This window comes from Elgaria multicarinata, chromosome 16, assembly GCF_023053635.1.
Source record: "Elgaria multicarinata webbii isolate HBS135686 ecotype San Diego chromosome 16, rElgMul1.1.pri, whole genome shotgun sequence".
Lineage (NCBI taxonomy): Eukaryota > Metazoa > Chordata > Lepidosauria > Squamata > Anguidae > Elgaria > Elgaria multicarinata.
The window spans coordinates 28523279-28539778 of NC_086186.1; the positions used below are offsets into that span (position 1 = coordinate 28523279).

Here is a 16500-nt window from a genome sequence, read left to right on the forward strand (position 1 = left end):
AGCTGGAACTCCAAAAGATAGCGAGTCTCATTCCAGTAAACCTTGTGCCGGCCAAACTAGGTGGGTGCATTTCCATTCAGGACCAGCAGTTTCCTCTCCAATTTGTGCCTCTTCATCTTTGTTAAATACAATCACCTGACACGCATTGGAAAGGCCCTATGGCCACTTCAGAAGCAAAAACAGAAAATCGGAATTGAAGATGTTTCCTATTACTACTTGCAGCCAACTCATGAAGTGTTGAAAGTTTTAATATAATAGACCGAAGGTGGTTAGAATTAGGTATCTCATATATAATCAGTGGTTGGTGTGTGTGTTTTTCAATGCCACAGCACAAAAGGACTACATGCAAAGGATTTTCTCCCTTTCGTTACATGGTTTACCCTGATGAGGTTTGCTAGTGCCATCGTCCTAGAACTAGTAACTTTCCAACCATCTTTGCCAGCAGTAGGTGCTTCATACGACAGATTATTGCTTCGAGAGTTGTGTGTTGCACCTCCCAAATGCTACTTGGCTCAAAGTGTGGGTTTAAAAGGAAACATGCTACATCGTGATGCATCGGCGCTGCATTCTCCCAACACCTCTACTCATACCCACAGTTCATCATCATCATCATCTCCGGAAGCCTTTGGGAAACCCAGCTGCATTTGTGAATGTAGTTTGGTCTCTGTAGCACCAAGCAAAGTCTTGAGTAAATATTTTCCTTGAACGATGGACACGGAGGTTCCTGAGTCTGGGATAAAAAGGCAGTCAGGCTGCGGGCCCCGTGTTAGGAATCCGATTCCTCCTCTTCCTCCTCCTCCTCCTCCCCGACATGCATCTGTAACTGCAGCTTAGTTTGATTGATCGCTTCTTCGTTGTCCATCTGTCCATGAGTTTAGTATACAAAAAACAAAAATCTGGTTACTTCAGGCTAAGAAGCACAAACCCCCTCAATGCATTTCACCTAACCTTGCAGGGCCACATCAAAGCCTCACATTCTGTTTCCGCCAGCTCCTGCTCTCACTTGGAAAGCTCAGAACAGCTGGCAGGGGACTCCCATTGGTCCAAAAGAGGAAAGAGGCAAACCTCTTAGGTGCTGAAAAATGTGTGTTGATTCACAGAACTGTTCCATTTCATCCAGCTGCTGGATGCTCTTTTTCATGTTTGTTGGTTTTAAAGATTCCATTTAATTCCATTCCCTGGGAGTCAGGAGCTCACAACAGTGACTACACCTGACAGCTTGGGGTGAAGATGGGATGGACGTCACTTGACATGGCAGGATGCTTTAAGTACCTGCTTTTCAGCCTCTCTTTTGCTGCTGTTTTGATGGCATCTCCCACTGCCCCCTTTCTTCCTCATCCAGGCACTGATACATACAACACCAATTCTGCACATCTCCAATGCTATAGAGACCATTCAATGGTCTCCCACACTAGAGGCCTTCAAGAGGCAGCCAGGCAGCCAACTGTCAGGGATGCTTTAGGGAGGATTCCTGCATTGAGCAGGAGGTTGGACTCCATGGCCTTGTAGACCCCTTCCAACTCTGCTATTCTATGATTCCATGACCCAAGTACATTTAGTAATGGGAGGGGGCAATCACATTGCTTCCAGTCAGGAGGAAATGAACACTAAAATAGGAATCACTAGTCAAAATATCTTGTACCTCCTCATTCGATCAGAAAGTTTAGTCTCTTGTAACAACAAACCATGAAGACTTCCTCACAACAGAAAATAGGGGTGTCTTACATTTTGATGCTCTTCCATTACAGCAGCAGAAGAGATGGTCATGTTCCCTTCCCTGGCATTGATCATGGACTGAAGGGCCAGTTCCTCCACCTAGAAATGTTTTGCAACAATCAGTCCTGAAAGCACCGCTCAGCAACACATAATTCCCCGTGGCCCTTTAAAATAACCTGCTCCAGAGGTGCGTAACCTGGTGCCCTCCAGATGTTTTGGCCTACACAGGAAAGGAGGACAGGGCTCCTGTATCTTTTACAGTTGTATTGAAAGGAGAATTTCAGCAGTTCTCATTTGTATGCATGCAGCACCTGGTGAAACTTCCTTTTCATCACAACAGTTAAAGCCGCAGGAGCTGTACTAGAGAGACAAGATACAAAAGAGGACAGGGCTCCTGCGGCTTTAACTGCTGAAATTCCCTTTTCTATACACAGCAACCCTTTCCTCCCTTTCATATGGTCACCCTAGGACTACAACTTCCAAAATCTCTTGGCCATGTGCCATACAAACAGGCTTATGGAAACATCTGGAAGGCACCGGGTTACTGATCTTAATAATAACAAGGAGGAGAAGGAGAAGTAGTAGTAGTAGTTCTTAAACCGCCTCTCTGTTTGGATCGAGGCGGGGAACTACAGTAAGTATAAAATACATAAAATACTGAATAAAAACATAGTATACATTGTTAAAACATCCTAAAGGCATCCTAAAATTCCACTGGAAGAGTCTCTGTCCAGTTCATTACCCAAAGTCAGGAAACATTCATGTGTGAAGAGTCGGCAAATTTTAGCAGCTAGGGAAGGGCAAATTCTGGAAGCTCATAGTGAAGCAAATTATGCAATTCCCCATGCCCAATATTTATTCAATTAAAGTATTGGATTCACTAGACGGCAGATAGCTCTAGTCAGCATCAATCAGCAGAAGTGGTAACAGCTTACTGGAAGCAACGTTGTCCACACAATTGGTTGTTACTTAGAATGAGGAACGCAACAGATGGGTTCCTGTTAAGAGTAGTTTGAAAAGGAGCTGCTTGGACTGGTAGCCACAATCACCACAAAAATGAGCTCCCTCTCAGAACCATTCTAGTTTCAGTAAGCAGAAATCCACAGGGAGTTTCCCCTACTGGAATGAATGGTGATTTCCCCATAGATTCCTAAGGTTACCACATCATGTGGTCTAGAAACTCATTTTTCCGTTGTTGATTCTTCATTTTAAATGAAAGCTGGCAGTCTAAAGAAAGCTAAATGTGAAGCGTGAGAAGCACACTCACAGGCACATGAAATGCGTACAGCCTCTGTCTGTAGATGCTCAAACAATACCAAACCGCCATCAGCCTGGCACCAAGCAATCTGCACATGCCAGGAAGCTTAAACGCTAATCCCTTCCGGAAAGCGCATTCCCTGGGTGTCTATTTATAATGCTGCTGCCCCTGTGTATGTGCATGTCTCTCTCCCTGTCTTCTTCATACCACAGTTTTGGCACCCTGCTGACAGCTGTACTAATACTCTCAAAACCTTGTGGCATTTGAACAAACATTGCAAACAACAGGTTTGATGTGAGGCTAGCCAAGTCCTTTTATGGCTGTTAAGCACAGGAAGAAGTTAACTGTCACACAAATGAGCCGTTCAACGGACTTGCAACTTTCAATATGGACCGCTTCCCCCTGAATTTAATTTCCCCCTGAGTTTAATTCAGGAAGTGCAGAGCCCAGCTGGCTGCAGCTACAGCTTGGATCTGTTCCAAATTCTCTCTCCCAATGGAAGTTAGGTGGACTGCTGTTAAGGATTTCTAGCACCCTCTCAGTGGAATGCGCCTTCTTCGGGGCAGGTTAAGGACGAATTTTACTGCTGCTGTTTTTCTATCTTGGGGGCCCTGTGGGAGACTGAAAGGCAGGATATAAATATTTCAATACTCGATTTATAATATATGCTAATAAGGTCTCATGATATGGTTATCTTTTAAAGCTGAGACTGTGTAACAAATCACCTAGCAGAGGCAGTTTGGCATTAGGAATATAAAATGGGAAACTATTTTAAAATTTAAAAAAAACAATGGTGCGGGTGAGAATGTGTTGGAAATGATCCCGATTTAATTATAATCGCAAGTATTGTGCCGCTTAAGGCAATTCACATACTTTCAGCCTCACTCCTCAATCTATCAAATGGGAATACTAAGAACACAAAAGCAACCAGAACAGAAAGAGGTTTGTTTGTGGACAAAGGCTGAGCAGACGCAGGTTTAAGGATCTATAAAACTAGGAAAATAGAACTCTGCTATTGAGAACTGTGGAGGCAGGCCTAGGTGAGGAAAAGGGAAGGAAAACGGGTTGATTCTTATTTGCACATATGTTTGCATAACGTTATGAAGGCAAATTAGAACCACTTCTAGAACCATGAAATGGGCTTGCAGGATGGGGAATACAAACCACATAAGGAGCCTTGCTAGATCGGACTGAGGAAGCCCATCTAGTCCAGGAGTGGAGAGCCCTCCAGATGTGGTTGGGCTGCAACTCCCATCAGCTTTACCCAGCATAGCCAAGATGAGGGATGATGGGAGTTGCAGTCCAACCACATCTGGAGGACCCTGATCTAGTCCAGGCTTCTCCAACCTGGTGCACTCCAGATGGGTTGGACTGCAACTCCCAGTTAGTTGGGAATTATGGGAGTTGCAATTATTATTATTATTATTTATATCCCGCCTTTTGCCAAATGCTGGGCCTCAAGGTGGCCTTACAAAGTTTAAAACATACATTGGGGGAAAAGAAAAAGAACATAAATGTTTAAAATACACAACAAAATTATAAGACATTAACATAGATGGAGGGCCAGATTATTCTCCAAAGGCCTGCTAGAACAAAAAGGTTTTAGCCTGCTTCCGAAAGCCCATCAAGGAGGGAGCCAGCCTAGCTTCCCCAGGAAGAGAGTTCCAAAGCACTGGAGCAGCCACCGAAAAGGCCCTCTCCCATGTTCCCACCAAGCGCACCTGTGAAGATGGTGGGACTGAAAGAAGGGCAATACAACACATCTGGAGGGCACCAGGTTGGGGAAGCCTGGACTAGTTCATCATCCTGTTTTCCAACAATGGCCAGCCAGATACTTCCGCCCTCCAAGCCCGGTTTGTAAGCACCTGATACCAACAGTACGCTGCTCCTCAACCGGGAGATTTTTAATATGGCTAAGAGATCTGTTCAGAAGGCCGGAGCTACGCTCTGTCTCTGACAACACACTCGCCACGGATGCAGTTAGAGACATCAGAAGGTGCTTTATGGCAAGCCAGACCACTGCTGTAACCAGCTCAGTCTTGCCTTCGCTGGCTTTGCTGGGTTTCAGGCAGGAGCCTTTCCCAGCCTTACCTGGCAATGCCAGGAATTAAACCTGTGACATCCCACATGCATCAAGATGGAAGAGTTGTGCTGTTTAGTTTCTCTTGAACACAGGAAGCTGCTTCACACTGAGTCAAAGCATTGATCCATAAGAATATAAGAGCCTTGCTGGATCAGACCCAGGTTCCATCTAGCCCAGCATTCTGTTCACACAGTGGCCGAGTAGCTGCCGAAAACGCACACGCAGGACATGAGCGCAATAGCACCTTCCTGCACATTTCCCCACACAACTGCTGCACACAGGCTTACTGCCTCTGATACCGGAGGTAGCCCATAGCCATCAGGACTAGTAGCCATTGGTAGCCTTCACCTGCAGGAATTGTCCAGCCCCCTTTTAAAGCCATCCAAAGCGGTGGCCAATCACCACGTCTTGTGGTAGTGAAATCCACAGGTTAACTCTGTGCTGCGTGAAGAAGTCCTTCCTTTTATCTGTCCTGAATCTCCCACCCATCAGCTTCATGGGACTGACCCCATTGTAATGAGAGGGAGGAAAATGTCTCCTTAACCACTTTCTCGCACTCTGCATAACTGCGCAAACCTCTTTCGTGTCCATCCTGCCCAGCCTTCCCCAACCTAGCACTCTCCAGATGTGGCAGACGACATATCTCATCATACCCAAGCTGGCTGGGGCAATGGGAACTGCAGTATGACACATGCAGAGAGCACCAGGTTGAGGAAGGCTGGTCCACCTTGACTGCCAGCACTTCCTCTGGGATTTTGTGCAGGAACCTTTCCCCAGTTCTACGTGGGGAAGCTGCTGGGGCTCGACCCTGGGACCTCCTGCTTGCAAAGGATGCGCTCTCAGCCCTTCTGCAAAACAAACCCTCTTTTGTGCCTGCGATAAAAGCCGCTAACTGCATGAGCGATGTGGGTCTCGAACCCAGGACCCTGCCAGCAATGCTCTCCGGCAGCCTGTCCCACCTGGTGCGCCCTCCAGACAGGCCGGGCTGCAACTGTTTTGAACCGCCCAGAGAGCTGAGACTATTGGGCTGCATAAAAACGTAATAAACAAATAGACTCCCATCATCCACAGCCAACATGGGAATTGCAACCCCGATCCCCTTGGAGAGGCAGGCAGGCAGGCAGGCAGGCAGGCTTCTCTGCCAGGGTGCACCAGGTGCGAATCCAACGCCGGCCGGGGAAATGCGTGCGCGCGGGCTCACGAAACAACGTTGGCCAAGGGCAGGGCCGGCCCCTCGCCCTCATCAGCATATGCAAATGAGGCCACGCCCCCGCAACCATAGAGACCCGGGAGGGGGGGCGGCCGAGGGAGCCGCGCCAGCCCCCCGGGTCCTGCTCCTGCCCCCTCCCCGGCTCTCCCCGGCTCCGCTCCGGACCTTGAGGCGGTTGAGCTGGTCGTGCAGCGCCGCCTTGACCCGCAGCAGCGTCTCCTCCTCTTTGCGCAGCTCCTGCAGGCGGCTCAGCATCCTGCTCCCCGCCCCGCCTCCGGCCGCGCGGGGTGATGACGATAGGTCGCGAACGGCAATGACGCCGACCGACGCGCGCACGGGGGAAACGCCAAAGCGAAGCGGAGGGCGCCATCTTGCCCCAGGGCGGAAGTCCTTTCTGACGGAGGCCGAGGCGGTGGAGGGATCCTGCCTTCCGTTGGACGCTCAACCTCTGACGCAAGAGAGGCGCGCCTATGGGATCTCCCATTTTTCACCGGGAAGGGGGGGGTGGAAAGAAGAGGAAAAGAACACGTGTCGGTTTGCGACTGAGCCCAGTCCGACGTCTGCAGCACAATGGGCTCGGCTCATTTCAGACAGTGGGTAGGTGGGGCGCGTTTTCCGAGGGAGGGTGGAGGAGGAGGAGGAAAAGAACCCAAACTCGTAGAAAGCCAGCACATCAAGGAACAGGCCGAGCTAGAACCGTTCTCCCCGATAGAATGTAAGCCTATGCGGCAGGGTCTTGCTATTTATTGTTTTACTCTGTACAGCACCATGTACATTAATGGTGCTATATAAATAAATAAATAAAAATAAGGTATTGAAACGGAAGAGCATACAAAATGGCATCCTTCCCCCCCCCAGTGCAAATTGGTACAGCCCAACCCATCGCTTCCGGACTCGAAGCTGTGTCATCGTTCAGCCTGCCTTCACTGCAGTCTGAGACGCGCTTGGTGTGGAGGGATGAAGCCCTGCTGAACTGTTTCCCCCCACAACAAGACTATGTGCCTTAGAACTGAAGACACTCACTTGAAATATCTGTGTAAGGTATCTCTTATCTGCATTGTGAGAACATGAATGTATAATTTAGCATTGCTCTGTGACCTCACGTTTAAGCACGACACTCAGCACCACTGCTTTGTGAATGGTCACTGTTACATACATTTATCTAAGGTTTTATTTAATTAGCACTTCCTATACAGATATGTATTATCTGTCAACTCAAAATGTCATTTAATGCTTCTGATGAAACACTCCATGCAAGCCAATGCCAGTTGTTTATGGTACCACAAGACTGTTGATTTTACTAAAACAAGAAAGAAGCCGTAGCAAGAATTACTAAAAGCCACTGTCAACCTGGGAAATTGGAATACAATATGGGGGTTATATCCATCCCAATTTGCAAAATAGGATTAACAGTATTTACTTTACAGGGTTGCTTTAAAAAAAAACCCATCTCAATGCCCTTCCAAGTATGCCTGACCAATAATATGGGAATCTCTTTCAACCCATCCATCTACATTAGGAAGGCAATATTGGATTAAATGTTTATATTACTTTTCCACAATTACAGAGCTAATGCAGTAATTATTTCTCCTCTCCTTTGTGCAAGTACCATTTTCAGGGATCCCCCCTTAAAACACAGGAGATCTTAACAAATTACCCCTGCTCTAATCCAAGAAAACGTGGCGCCTACACTGTACTGCTTTCGTCGCCAGCTGAAGACTTTTATTCTCTCAATATTTTAACACTTAATTTTAACTTAAATTTAAATCTTACTGTTTTATCTCTGTATTTTAATCTTATATCAATTTTGCTGTGTGGTTTTATCCTGGTTGTGCTTTTTATATTGTATTTTGTAATTGTGCTTTTAACCTGTTGGTTGTTTTATTATGGTTTTAATTTTTGTGAACCGCCCAGAGAGCTTCGGCTATTGGGCGGTATAAAAATGTAATAAATAAATAAATAAACAAATTCTCTTAATTACCTAAAGATCCTGGAAGTGTCTGGAATTTAAACCGTTAGTTAGATCAGAGGGTCTTCCAGTTTCAAAAGCATGCTAAAGCACCCACATTACTTCATATTTACTCATCAGTATTATTTCTGTAGTAATAGGCTTTTTGCATGTATGTTTTTTTTAAGGATTTATACGCCACTTTTCTGATCTAATACATGCTCAGAGCAGTTAACAATAGGTTCAATGTTACACCATTATCCTTATGCTATTAAGCAAAACACCACAGTTTAGGATTAATTTAAACTGCAACATACATTAAAAAAAAGCCAATGCAAAATTGGCAGCTGCAGTGTGAAAACTGTATTTGTAGTTGTGCCTTTAGGAACTGCACATCGTCTAGTATTCATTACAAAACCCTTTTGGGAAAGATTTAACTATTTTACCCCCAGAACTCCCCCAAGTTCTCTATTAGTCTGCTTCAGAATATACCCTGCATTAAAAAAAAAGTGGTATGAGCAAATGAATTTTTAAAATGTTTAAGTCTTATAAAGACAGACCTAATTTGGATTCAAAGATCAACTATTCCATGAAAATGAATTTACTGGCATCTAAATTTCCACCCCATGTTTTCCGTAATGAGCAGCAAAGTAAGCAAAGACACCATTCTGAATAGATTTGTTTTTTATTCACTGTAATCCACAGTACAGCCCTTTTCAGCACTGAAGCAGACGAAATGCCAAATCTTGCCATAATTTATGCTGCACTTTCAGTCTTTGCAGCTGCAGCCTGAGCCTTTGCCTGAACCTTTGCTTTCCCCTTCGCCGCCTTCTCTTCTCTGAGCTTGTGCTGTGGAAAAACACAAGGGTATTTAGTCTTTGCTGTCTTGAGAAACAGAAAATCCCACTGCAGTCAGGTCTGCACCCCACTCACATTTCGAGCATGGCGCAGAATGGTGTTGCGTCTCATAGTCTTGGCATACGGATTCAGTTTAATCATCACTCTCAAATTCTTCAGTGGATTCTTCTTAAGAACTCTGCGGTGAATCTTTTTCCTGCCAAAGAAGTTTGGATGAGTACATAAAACCTATGCAAATTAATCATACCATAGAAAAGATCCTTAAGCTTTATTAGGACACAAAAAATAAATGCCGGAGAGAGGAGCCATCAAATATTGATAAACAATATATTTCTTTCAAGACCTGTCATTTAAGAAAGCACTTTTATATCTAAAAGGAGAAGAACGTTTCCTCCTATCCCTTTTGTTCCAACACCGCCCAACCTAAACCCTGCATATTTCATTGGGGAGTACTACTGCATAAGCTAAAGATTTAAAGCACTTACTTTGGTGCACGTAGGGCCTTTTGGATCTCTTGGCTTTTTAGGATTCTTCCAAGATCTGTATTGGTCATCTTGTGCATTGGCAGGCTGCATTTAAACACAGTCAAGTTTCAGCACTGAGAATATATTTACAATCTAATGAATACATTAGCTCCTTCACCAAAGATCAGTCTATGTTATCTATTCTGATGCGACTTTACTAAACAGCCCCCAGTTGGGTGAGAGCACCTTTCCATTTGGGCCAGGGCAAGTGTAAAGGTAGACCGAGAGGGGAAAGGGCGTCCCCTCCTTTCCAAGTGTCACTTCCAGAGGCTTCCTGCCCTGGGAGCCTCTAGGAAAGGGCACCAGAATTTTAGTTCACTCTCACCTTATCTCTCTCTGGATTTAGCAACAAAACCAAGACACAAGACAATAGCAGCAGGTAAAGAAATGAGGTAGCATATTTTATTTAACTAAGGGTAGGGCATATAGGAAGAACAACTAAAACATCCTTATACGCATGCATAGCACAAAATCCAGTAGCCAGTTTAAAATAACCTAGCTAAAACTACTTACTCCTAAGTAGGGCCTTGACGTTGTCACCGCCACACATCTTGGGAAGGGACAAGACTATAAGTCTTGGCCTCACTCACTATATACCCCTTTCTCCCTGTTTCATCTTTAGCGCCCTCCTCCCCTTGGCAGCTGCTGGGCACTTAGTTTTCACACCTCCCAGCTGCATAATCCTCCTTCCTGCCGGTCACTTGAGGCTTGTAAGGGGCTCCTTCCTGGCACCAAGGTCTTGCTATCTTGTTCACCTCCTCCCTCCAGGTGGCCAGTTGTAATCTGTGGGCCAGGGCCCTGTTCAACTTAAAGCTTCATGCATAAAAATGTCATGCTAAAACTACCCCCCTCCCAACTACTCAACCCATTCTGCTTTTCTACTCAGCGCAGTCTCTGTTCTCCTTCTCAGCTAGTATTCAAAAAAGAGATAATGAAACATGAACCTTTCTCGCTCAAGTAAAGATGACCCAACTTGAGTCACATACAACCATCATTCTAGCAAGACATCTCACCAACTAGTTTGACCTCACCTGCAATATTACTAGCCCCACCCCCTTACCCAAGCCCCCCAAAAAGCCTTACATCTTGGGCAATGGGGGGCTATTCACTGCTTGTTCTCCTGTTTTCTCCTTCTTGGCCTGAAGAAGGAGATAGCAAAAGAGCTCAGCAGTTAAAACTGGGCTTATAACTATTCCAATTTATTTAGGAGGCAAGCAACATCTCTAGTCAAAGCATCCCCAATTCGTCTCAAATAAACTTACTTGTAGTCACTCTTCAGGGTGGCTGGCTTACGCCAGGTGCCATACAAATCATCCAACTTGCGGAAAGCGCTTTCAGTCCAAATGCAGAAACGTCCAACATGGCCACCAGGAGCAAGTCTCAAAAGGTTCAACTTGTTGACATTGAGAAGAGTAATTCCTATCAAATAAGACCAATATGTTTTATTGGCTTTACATATGAATACTCACAATTCCTATCAACGTGGATTCTGTTACTTTCTTGTTACCAATATATTGGCACTGCAAGGTAAATGGATACACCTCTAAAGAAACTCCCTTCTAAAGATGCACCAGTTTGGTTATTTAGTCAGAACTTCCACCAAATCATGTGTTTCAGAAACACGGACCAATGAAGTGGAATATCATCATTTTTAGCACTCCTTTGGCTCACAACCACCAAGTTTATGTACAATAACTCCAAAAGCTACCTGGGATATTCCTGAAAGCTTTTATGATGCCATTGTCCTCGTTGTAGACGATGCACGGTCCCCTGCGCTGGATGCGACGGCGGTTCCTCATTTTACCCTTGCCGGCACGCATACGCTGAGAGGCATAGACCTGGAGAGGAACAACGCGTTGTGTAAACAACTAAACGCAATAACACTTTCAGGATTAACGAATGTGCTTCTGCAACTCAGAACTTCACCATCACCACTGTTCATCTGAAACACGGACCAGTGAAAGAGTCATCATTTTGCACAGACAATGGCAATTAAGAATTAGATTACATGCTTACACCTATCAATAATTTTTCTTTGGTTAGAAAATTATGTTAAAAATACTCAGACTAAGTGGAACAAGACGCTTGTCTCTTAAAGCCTAAGTAAATTCTAATAATGTGCTGCTAAGTATGAACTTTCAAACAGAATGCAACGATTTTATCAAACCAAACACTACCCATTACCTTTCTTTTTTTTAAATGATCAGCTCACCTTTTTGATATCATTCCAGGCTTTCAGTTTCTTAAGCAGCAGAACAGCTTCCTTAGTCTTTTTGTAGCCCTCAACTTTGTCTTCAACTACCAGAGGAAGTTCTGGAATCTCCTCAATGCGGTGGCCTGATAAATAGGAAATTTTGGGTTCAGCTACATATGGATTGTGATGACACTGAAATTTTTGGTTCATGAATGAACTCAAAGAGTGGCAACAAACTCTTCTTTGTGGCTAATATTCACTAAGAACTCATCTACAACATCTCATTTAAAGGAACCCTATTTTATAAATACATCAAACTGTATTTTTAGACACACCAGTCAAGTACCCTCTCCTCCCTATAACCCTATACTAGAAAAAAAAAACCCTACTATCTCACAGCTACAGTTTTGCCACTTTCAACTAGTATATTAATGGCACTATATAAGCAACATACTTGCCTTTAGACATAACCAATGCTGGAAGGGCTGAAGCTGCCAGAGCAGAGCAGATGGCATAGCGCTTTTGAGTTACGTTCACCCTGCGGTGCCAGCGTCGCCAAGTCTTGGTTGGGGCAAACATGCGACCTCCACGGCACATCTATTTATCCAGTGTAAAGGATGGAACCATTTTTATTTTTCTTACTGCAGGAGTCCCACTTTTATCCTTGCTCAGAGTTAGCTGATCATCAACCATCTGTACCAGCCTGAAGACAGCAGGCAACTGTCACTGAGTACAGAGTAAGACGCAAATTACAACATCATGGCAAGTATGAGCCCTCTACTCTTTTCTAACCATTAATACAATCTCACGGGTTACATCCGTTTATTGGCAATTAAAGCCAATATCTCTTTACACACCTTGGGACAGTTATGACAGGGTTATAAGGGTCTTGTGGCATATGACTGATCACACATTATTGTTTTAAGTGCTAATACTATATTTACATTACAAAGGGCCATTGTTTCAATCAAGTAGTTTCGTTCTTGAGGACACATTCAGAAAGGGCAGCCAGAATCAAGGATACATTGCCAAAAGCACCCTGGCCAGATCGATGAGTTCCACCCCCACGGACCCTTGGGATACGAGCAACTGCTCTTCCAGTGCCCCAAGATTCAGCACTGGTCTGATGCCCTGAAAAACAAAGGTGCACCATTACATCATTCACTACTAATCACACGTTATAGGTCATTTCCATGAAAGCAGAAGAGCCAACATCAGAACTTCCACTGATATCATAGAACTCAAAAACACGGACCAATGAAGTGGAATTTCATCATTTCTGTGTGGCACATCATAAGCCTCTTTCCTGCAGGAGCTCATCTTCAGCATGTGAGGGATGGGGAGGAACCATGCAACCTCAGGGGCGCGGCTAAACGTGGAGCTTCACAGTATCTGCATTGACTCTTCATACGAGTAACACGTGAAGAGGACTTAAGGAACTTTCTACAAGGGTTTACTGCATATCCCACAACATAATGTATTTTTACTGTAATTTAATGTTCAATGTTTTTAATCTTTGTAAACGACCAAGAGAGCTTTGGCTAAAGGGCAGTATAAAATGTAATAAATATAAATAGTACGCTCCAGATAAGTATGATAGAAGTATTCTAAATTTTAAGGCATCTACTTTTATGACTTGCATCACCAATACTTTCTTGCTACTATTAAATTCTCAATCACCATGAAACATCAATAGCTGTTACAGATCTTACCTGCAAGCTCACTGACAGCATAGGGTTGCCTGTTGTTTTTCCGCAAATTGGTATGAACGAAGTTCACAATATCTGGGCGGATGGGGGCTTTGAAGATAGCAGGCATGGTGACATTTTTACCTGACACTTCCCCCTTTTCAGAATATACCGATACTAATGGACGAGTACAAGCCTGGGGAAGGAAAAGGAACATCTTTTTAAGCAAAAGCAAGTCACATTATTGCTGTTCAATAACAGTACAAATATTGCTCAGTCTTAGAGAGTCTTCAGTTCAACGGCAACAGCATTTGGACAGTAGGCAACTGTCCCTGAAGACCGGATAAGACGCAAATTACAGCATCACAGCAATATGCACATTCATATATAAAGTACCTACAACCAACATAGAAAAGCAACATATTCAAATTAAGGATGAATATGCCAATTCTTTGGCTTCTAAACGTTGGATTCCTTTGCAAGACCACTAGTTACCACCAGATAACTTACAATTATTTCAATGTTAAAGATATTCCAGAGTGTTGTATATGCTAACAGGCGCCCTTTTGCACTTCTGTGCCATAGATGGAAACGTAAAAGTAATTCAGGCTTAAATGTATACACCTGTGAGTCTTTTGAGAGTGTGGACATAAAGATCACCTCTTGCAGCTATGCAATAAACTTCTTGGATCAATCCAAGCACACTACAAACCCACTCCCACTTACGAATACTCAAATATTTTCATTACACTTCCATGCATCTGTTGGGTTTGCTGGCCTCCGAGAATTCAAGATTTATCACAGAATAGTAGAGTTGGAAGGGGCCTATAAGGCCATCGAGTCCAACCCCCTGCTCAATACAGGAATCCACCTTAAAGCACACCTGACAGACAGTTGTCCAACTGCCTCTTGTATGTCTCTAGTGTGGGAGATCTTATCCTGCTGGATCAGATCAAGGTGGGTCCATTTAATCCAGGGGTGGCCAACTTGTGGCTCTCCAGATATTTTGGCCTACAATGCCTGTCATCCTTCACCATTTGCTATGCTGGCTAAGGCGGATGAGAGTTGTAGGCCAAAACATCGGGGGGGGGGGTCACAAGTTGCCTGCTCCTGATTTAGTCCCACACCGTGACCCCAGCAGCAACCATCCACACGCTTCTGAGCAGCTCACATGCAGGAAATGGAGGCTATTGCTTCTCCTGTCCATCCGGCCCATGATATGCCCTCAGCATCTCAGGTAATATGCACTTTTGAATTTTAAACCCTTCAGCCTATCATGAAATCAGTTACCAGGTGTTGTTCTTTTAAAACTGCTTTTAACCTGATCGTATTTTTATTTTTAAAAGGTACTATCTATGCAACAGTTTTGCATTGGAAAGACTTGTAGATGAAAAAAATATGGGGTGGTGTTGGTGTTATTTCTTTTGTACCCCACCTTTCTACCAGGAAAAAATGCACTCAAGGTTATGCATTACATAACAAAAATAAAGGCCCAATTGGATCAAGCAGGGTCCATCAAAGTCCAGCACCGTTTCCCCCAGTGGCCAACCACGTGTCTCCACAAAGAGGACTCAACAACTATTCACTGTTGTTTACCTCCCCTTCAGCAACCTGCCATTCACAGCTATACTCCTTCTGAACGTGGAGGTTCTATTTTGCCATCACAAATAGAGATATTTAATATTTATGGTTAATATCGATGTTTGACCATCTACATCAGCTTCCTCAACCTGGTGCCCTCCAGATGTGGTGGACTGCAACTCCCATCAACCCTAGAAAGCGTATCCAGTGGTTTGGGGCAATGAGAGCTACGTCTTCCCTTCGCTTGCTTTCCAAGTCTCTCTCAGCCTCCCCATCCCCTGTAATGCCGGGTTTGGGGTGGGGCGAGACTAGTATTTCCTTACTTTATGGGGTTGTTTGTAAGGTTTACAGCTAGGCAGTGCGCATGAAACGCACTGGCGATACAATACCAATAGCAGGATCGATAATGAAATGTTATCCGTGATAACAATTTCATCGTTCAGGGTCCCTCCTTCCTGAGGAGACGCGGCCAGCTTCCCAGCCCCTCTGTCACACAGAGGAGGGCCAGGATCTCTTCTCAATCCTCCCAGAGTGCAGGACACGGAATAACGGGCTCAAGTTAAAGGAAGCCAGATTCCAGCTGGACATCAGGAAAAACTTCCTGACTGTTAGAGCAGTACGGCAATGGAATCAGTTACCTAGGGAGGTTGTTGTGGGCTCTCCCACACTAGAGGCCTTCAAGAGGCAGCTGGACAACCATCTGTCAGGGATGCTTTAGGGTGGATTCCTGCATTGAGCAGGGGGTTGGACTCGATGGCCTTGTAGGCCCCTTCCAATTCTGCTATTCTATGATTCTATGATCAGGAAAAACTTCCTGACTGTTAGAGCAGTACGACAACGGAACCAGTGACCTAGTTAGGTGGTGGGCTCTCCCACACTAGAGGCCTTCAAGAGGCAGCTGGACCACCATCTGTCAGGGATGCTTTAGGGTGGATTCCTGCATTGAGCAGGGGGTTGGACTCGATGGCCTTGTGGGCCCCTTCCAACTCTGCTATTCTATGATTCTTCCCTTCCCTCGACCCATGAGCAGCGCGTGTTTCTGTGGGAAATAACATCTGCCTGCCTGCCCGCCCGGCTGCTACTCTGGTCCCCAGGCCAGGCCTCGCCTCGCCTCCCCTCCCCCGGCCGGCCTCCACGCGGCGGCTCCTCTACTCCAAGATGGCGCCTGAGCGGCCTACCTCTCTTCGCTTCTGTCCCCATCAGGCCTTCCTCCCCTCTCCCCGCCTGCCTTCCTCCCCTCTCCCCGCCACCACGGCTCTGCCGACCCCGCCGCCCTCTCGGCCCCTTCCCCGCTCACCATGACGGCGCCGCTCGCGACCAGCGGAGGAGACCCTCGCGCTGCCTTCTCACTCCGCCTCGGCCCCGGCCGGAAAAGGAAGGACGCCTCGCAGCCGCCTCCTTTTGCCGCTTACGCGCCTTCCCACTCCCAGCTCCGCCTTC

General features: G+C 45.4%; 2 protein-coding genes and 4 non-coding genes across 6 annotated transcripts; all 6 read right to left on the reverse strand.

The window, feature by feature from the left end:
- Positions 1–230: 230 nt before the first annotated feature.
- Positions 231–6547, reverse strand: SNAPC5 (small nuclear RNA activating complex polypeptide 5). The gene is made up of 3 exons (XM_063142156.1): positions 6433–6547; positions 1726–1815; positions 231–862 (listed from the first exon to the last, which is right to left on the reverse strand). The coding sequence occupies exons 1-3, from the start codon at positions 6520–6522 to the stop codon at positions 767–769; spliced, it is 276 nt and encodes a 91-aa protein (XP_062998226.1). The 5' UTR covers positions 6523–6547; the 3' UTR covers positions 231–766.
- Positions 6548–8881: 2334 nt separating this feature from the next.
- On the reverse strand, positions 8882–16430 carry RPL4 (ribosomal protein L4). Its single transcript, XM_063142192.1, has 10 exons — positions 16358–16430; positions 13504–13675; positions 12816–12922; positions 12250–12388; positions 11810–11934; positions 11306–11435; positions 10860–11016; positions 9559–9642; positions 9149–9269; positions 8882–9064 (listed from the first exon to the last, which is right to left on the reverse strand). Exons 1-10 carry the CDS (start codon positions 16358–16360, stop codon positions 8972–8974), a joined length of 1131 nt encoding a protein of 376 aa, XP_062998262.1. The 5' UTR covers positions 16361–16430; the 3' UTR covers positions 8882–8971.
- LOC134409907 (small nucleolar RNA SNORD18) lies at positions 11181–11251 on the reverse strand. Its single transcript, XR_010026228.1, has one exon. It is a non-coding gene; the product is annotated as a small nucleolar RNA SNORD18 (small nucleolar RNA).
- On the reverse strand, positions 12457–12556 carry LOC134409909 (small nucleolar RNA SNORD16). The gene has a single exon (XR_010026230.1). It is a non-coding gene; the product is annotated as a small nucleolar RNA SNORD16 (small nucleolar RNA).
- On the reverse strand, positions 13002–13073 carry LOC134409908 (small nucleolar RNA SNORD18). Its single transcript, XR_010026229.1, has one exon. It is a non-coding gene; the product is annotated as a small nucleolar RNA SNORD18 (small nucleolar RNA).
- Positions 13750–13850, reverse strand: LOC134409910 (small nucleolar RNA SNORD16). The gene has a single exon (XR_010026231.1). It is a non-coding gene; the product is annotated as a small nucleolar RNA SNORD16 (small nucleolar RNA).
- Positions 16431–16500: the final 70 nt, after the last annotated feature.

Bases quoted from the DNA above. Each gene is read 5' to 3' on its own strand.
- SNAPC5 (XM_063142156.1), bottom strand. From the start codon at position 6,522: ATGCTGAGCCGCCTGCAGGAGCTGCGCAAAGAGGAGGAGACGCTGCTG. The intron at 1,816-6,432 runs GTCCGGAGCGGA...AAACATTTCTAG, and splicing joins ACCAGCTCAACCGCCTCAAG to GTGGAGGAACTGGCCCTTCA. The intron at 863-1,725 runs GTAAGACACCCC...ACTCATGGACAG, and splicing joins TAATGGAAGAGCATCAAAAT to ATGGACAACGAAGAAGCGAT.
- RPL4 (XM_063142192.1), bottom strand. The intron at 12,923-13,503 runs GTAAGATCTGTA...TTTGTTTTTCAG, and splicing joins TGCTGTCAGTGAGCTTGCAG to GGCATCAGACCAGTGCTGAA. The intron at 9,065-9,148 runs GTGAGTGGGGTG...GTTTTTCCACAG, and splicing joins TTCTGCGCCATGCTCGAAAT to CACAAGCTCAGAGAAGAGAA.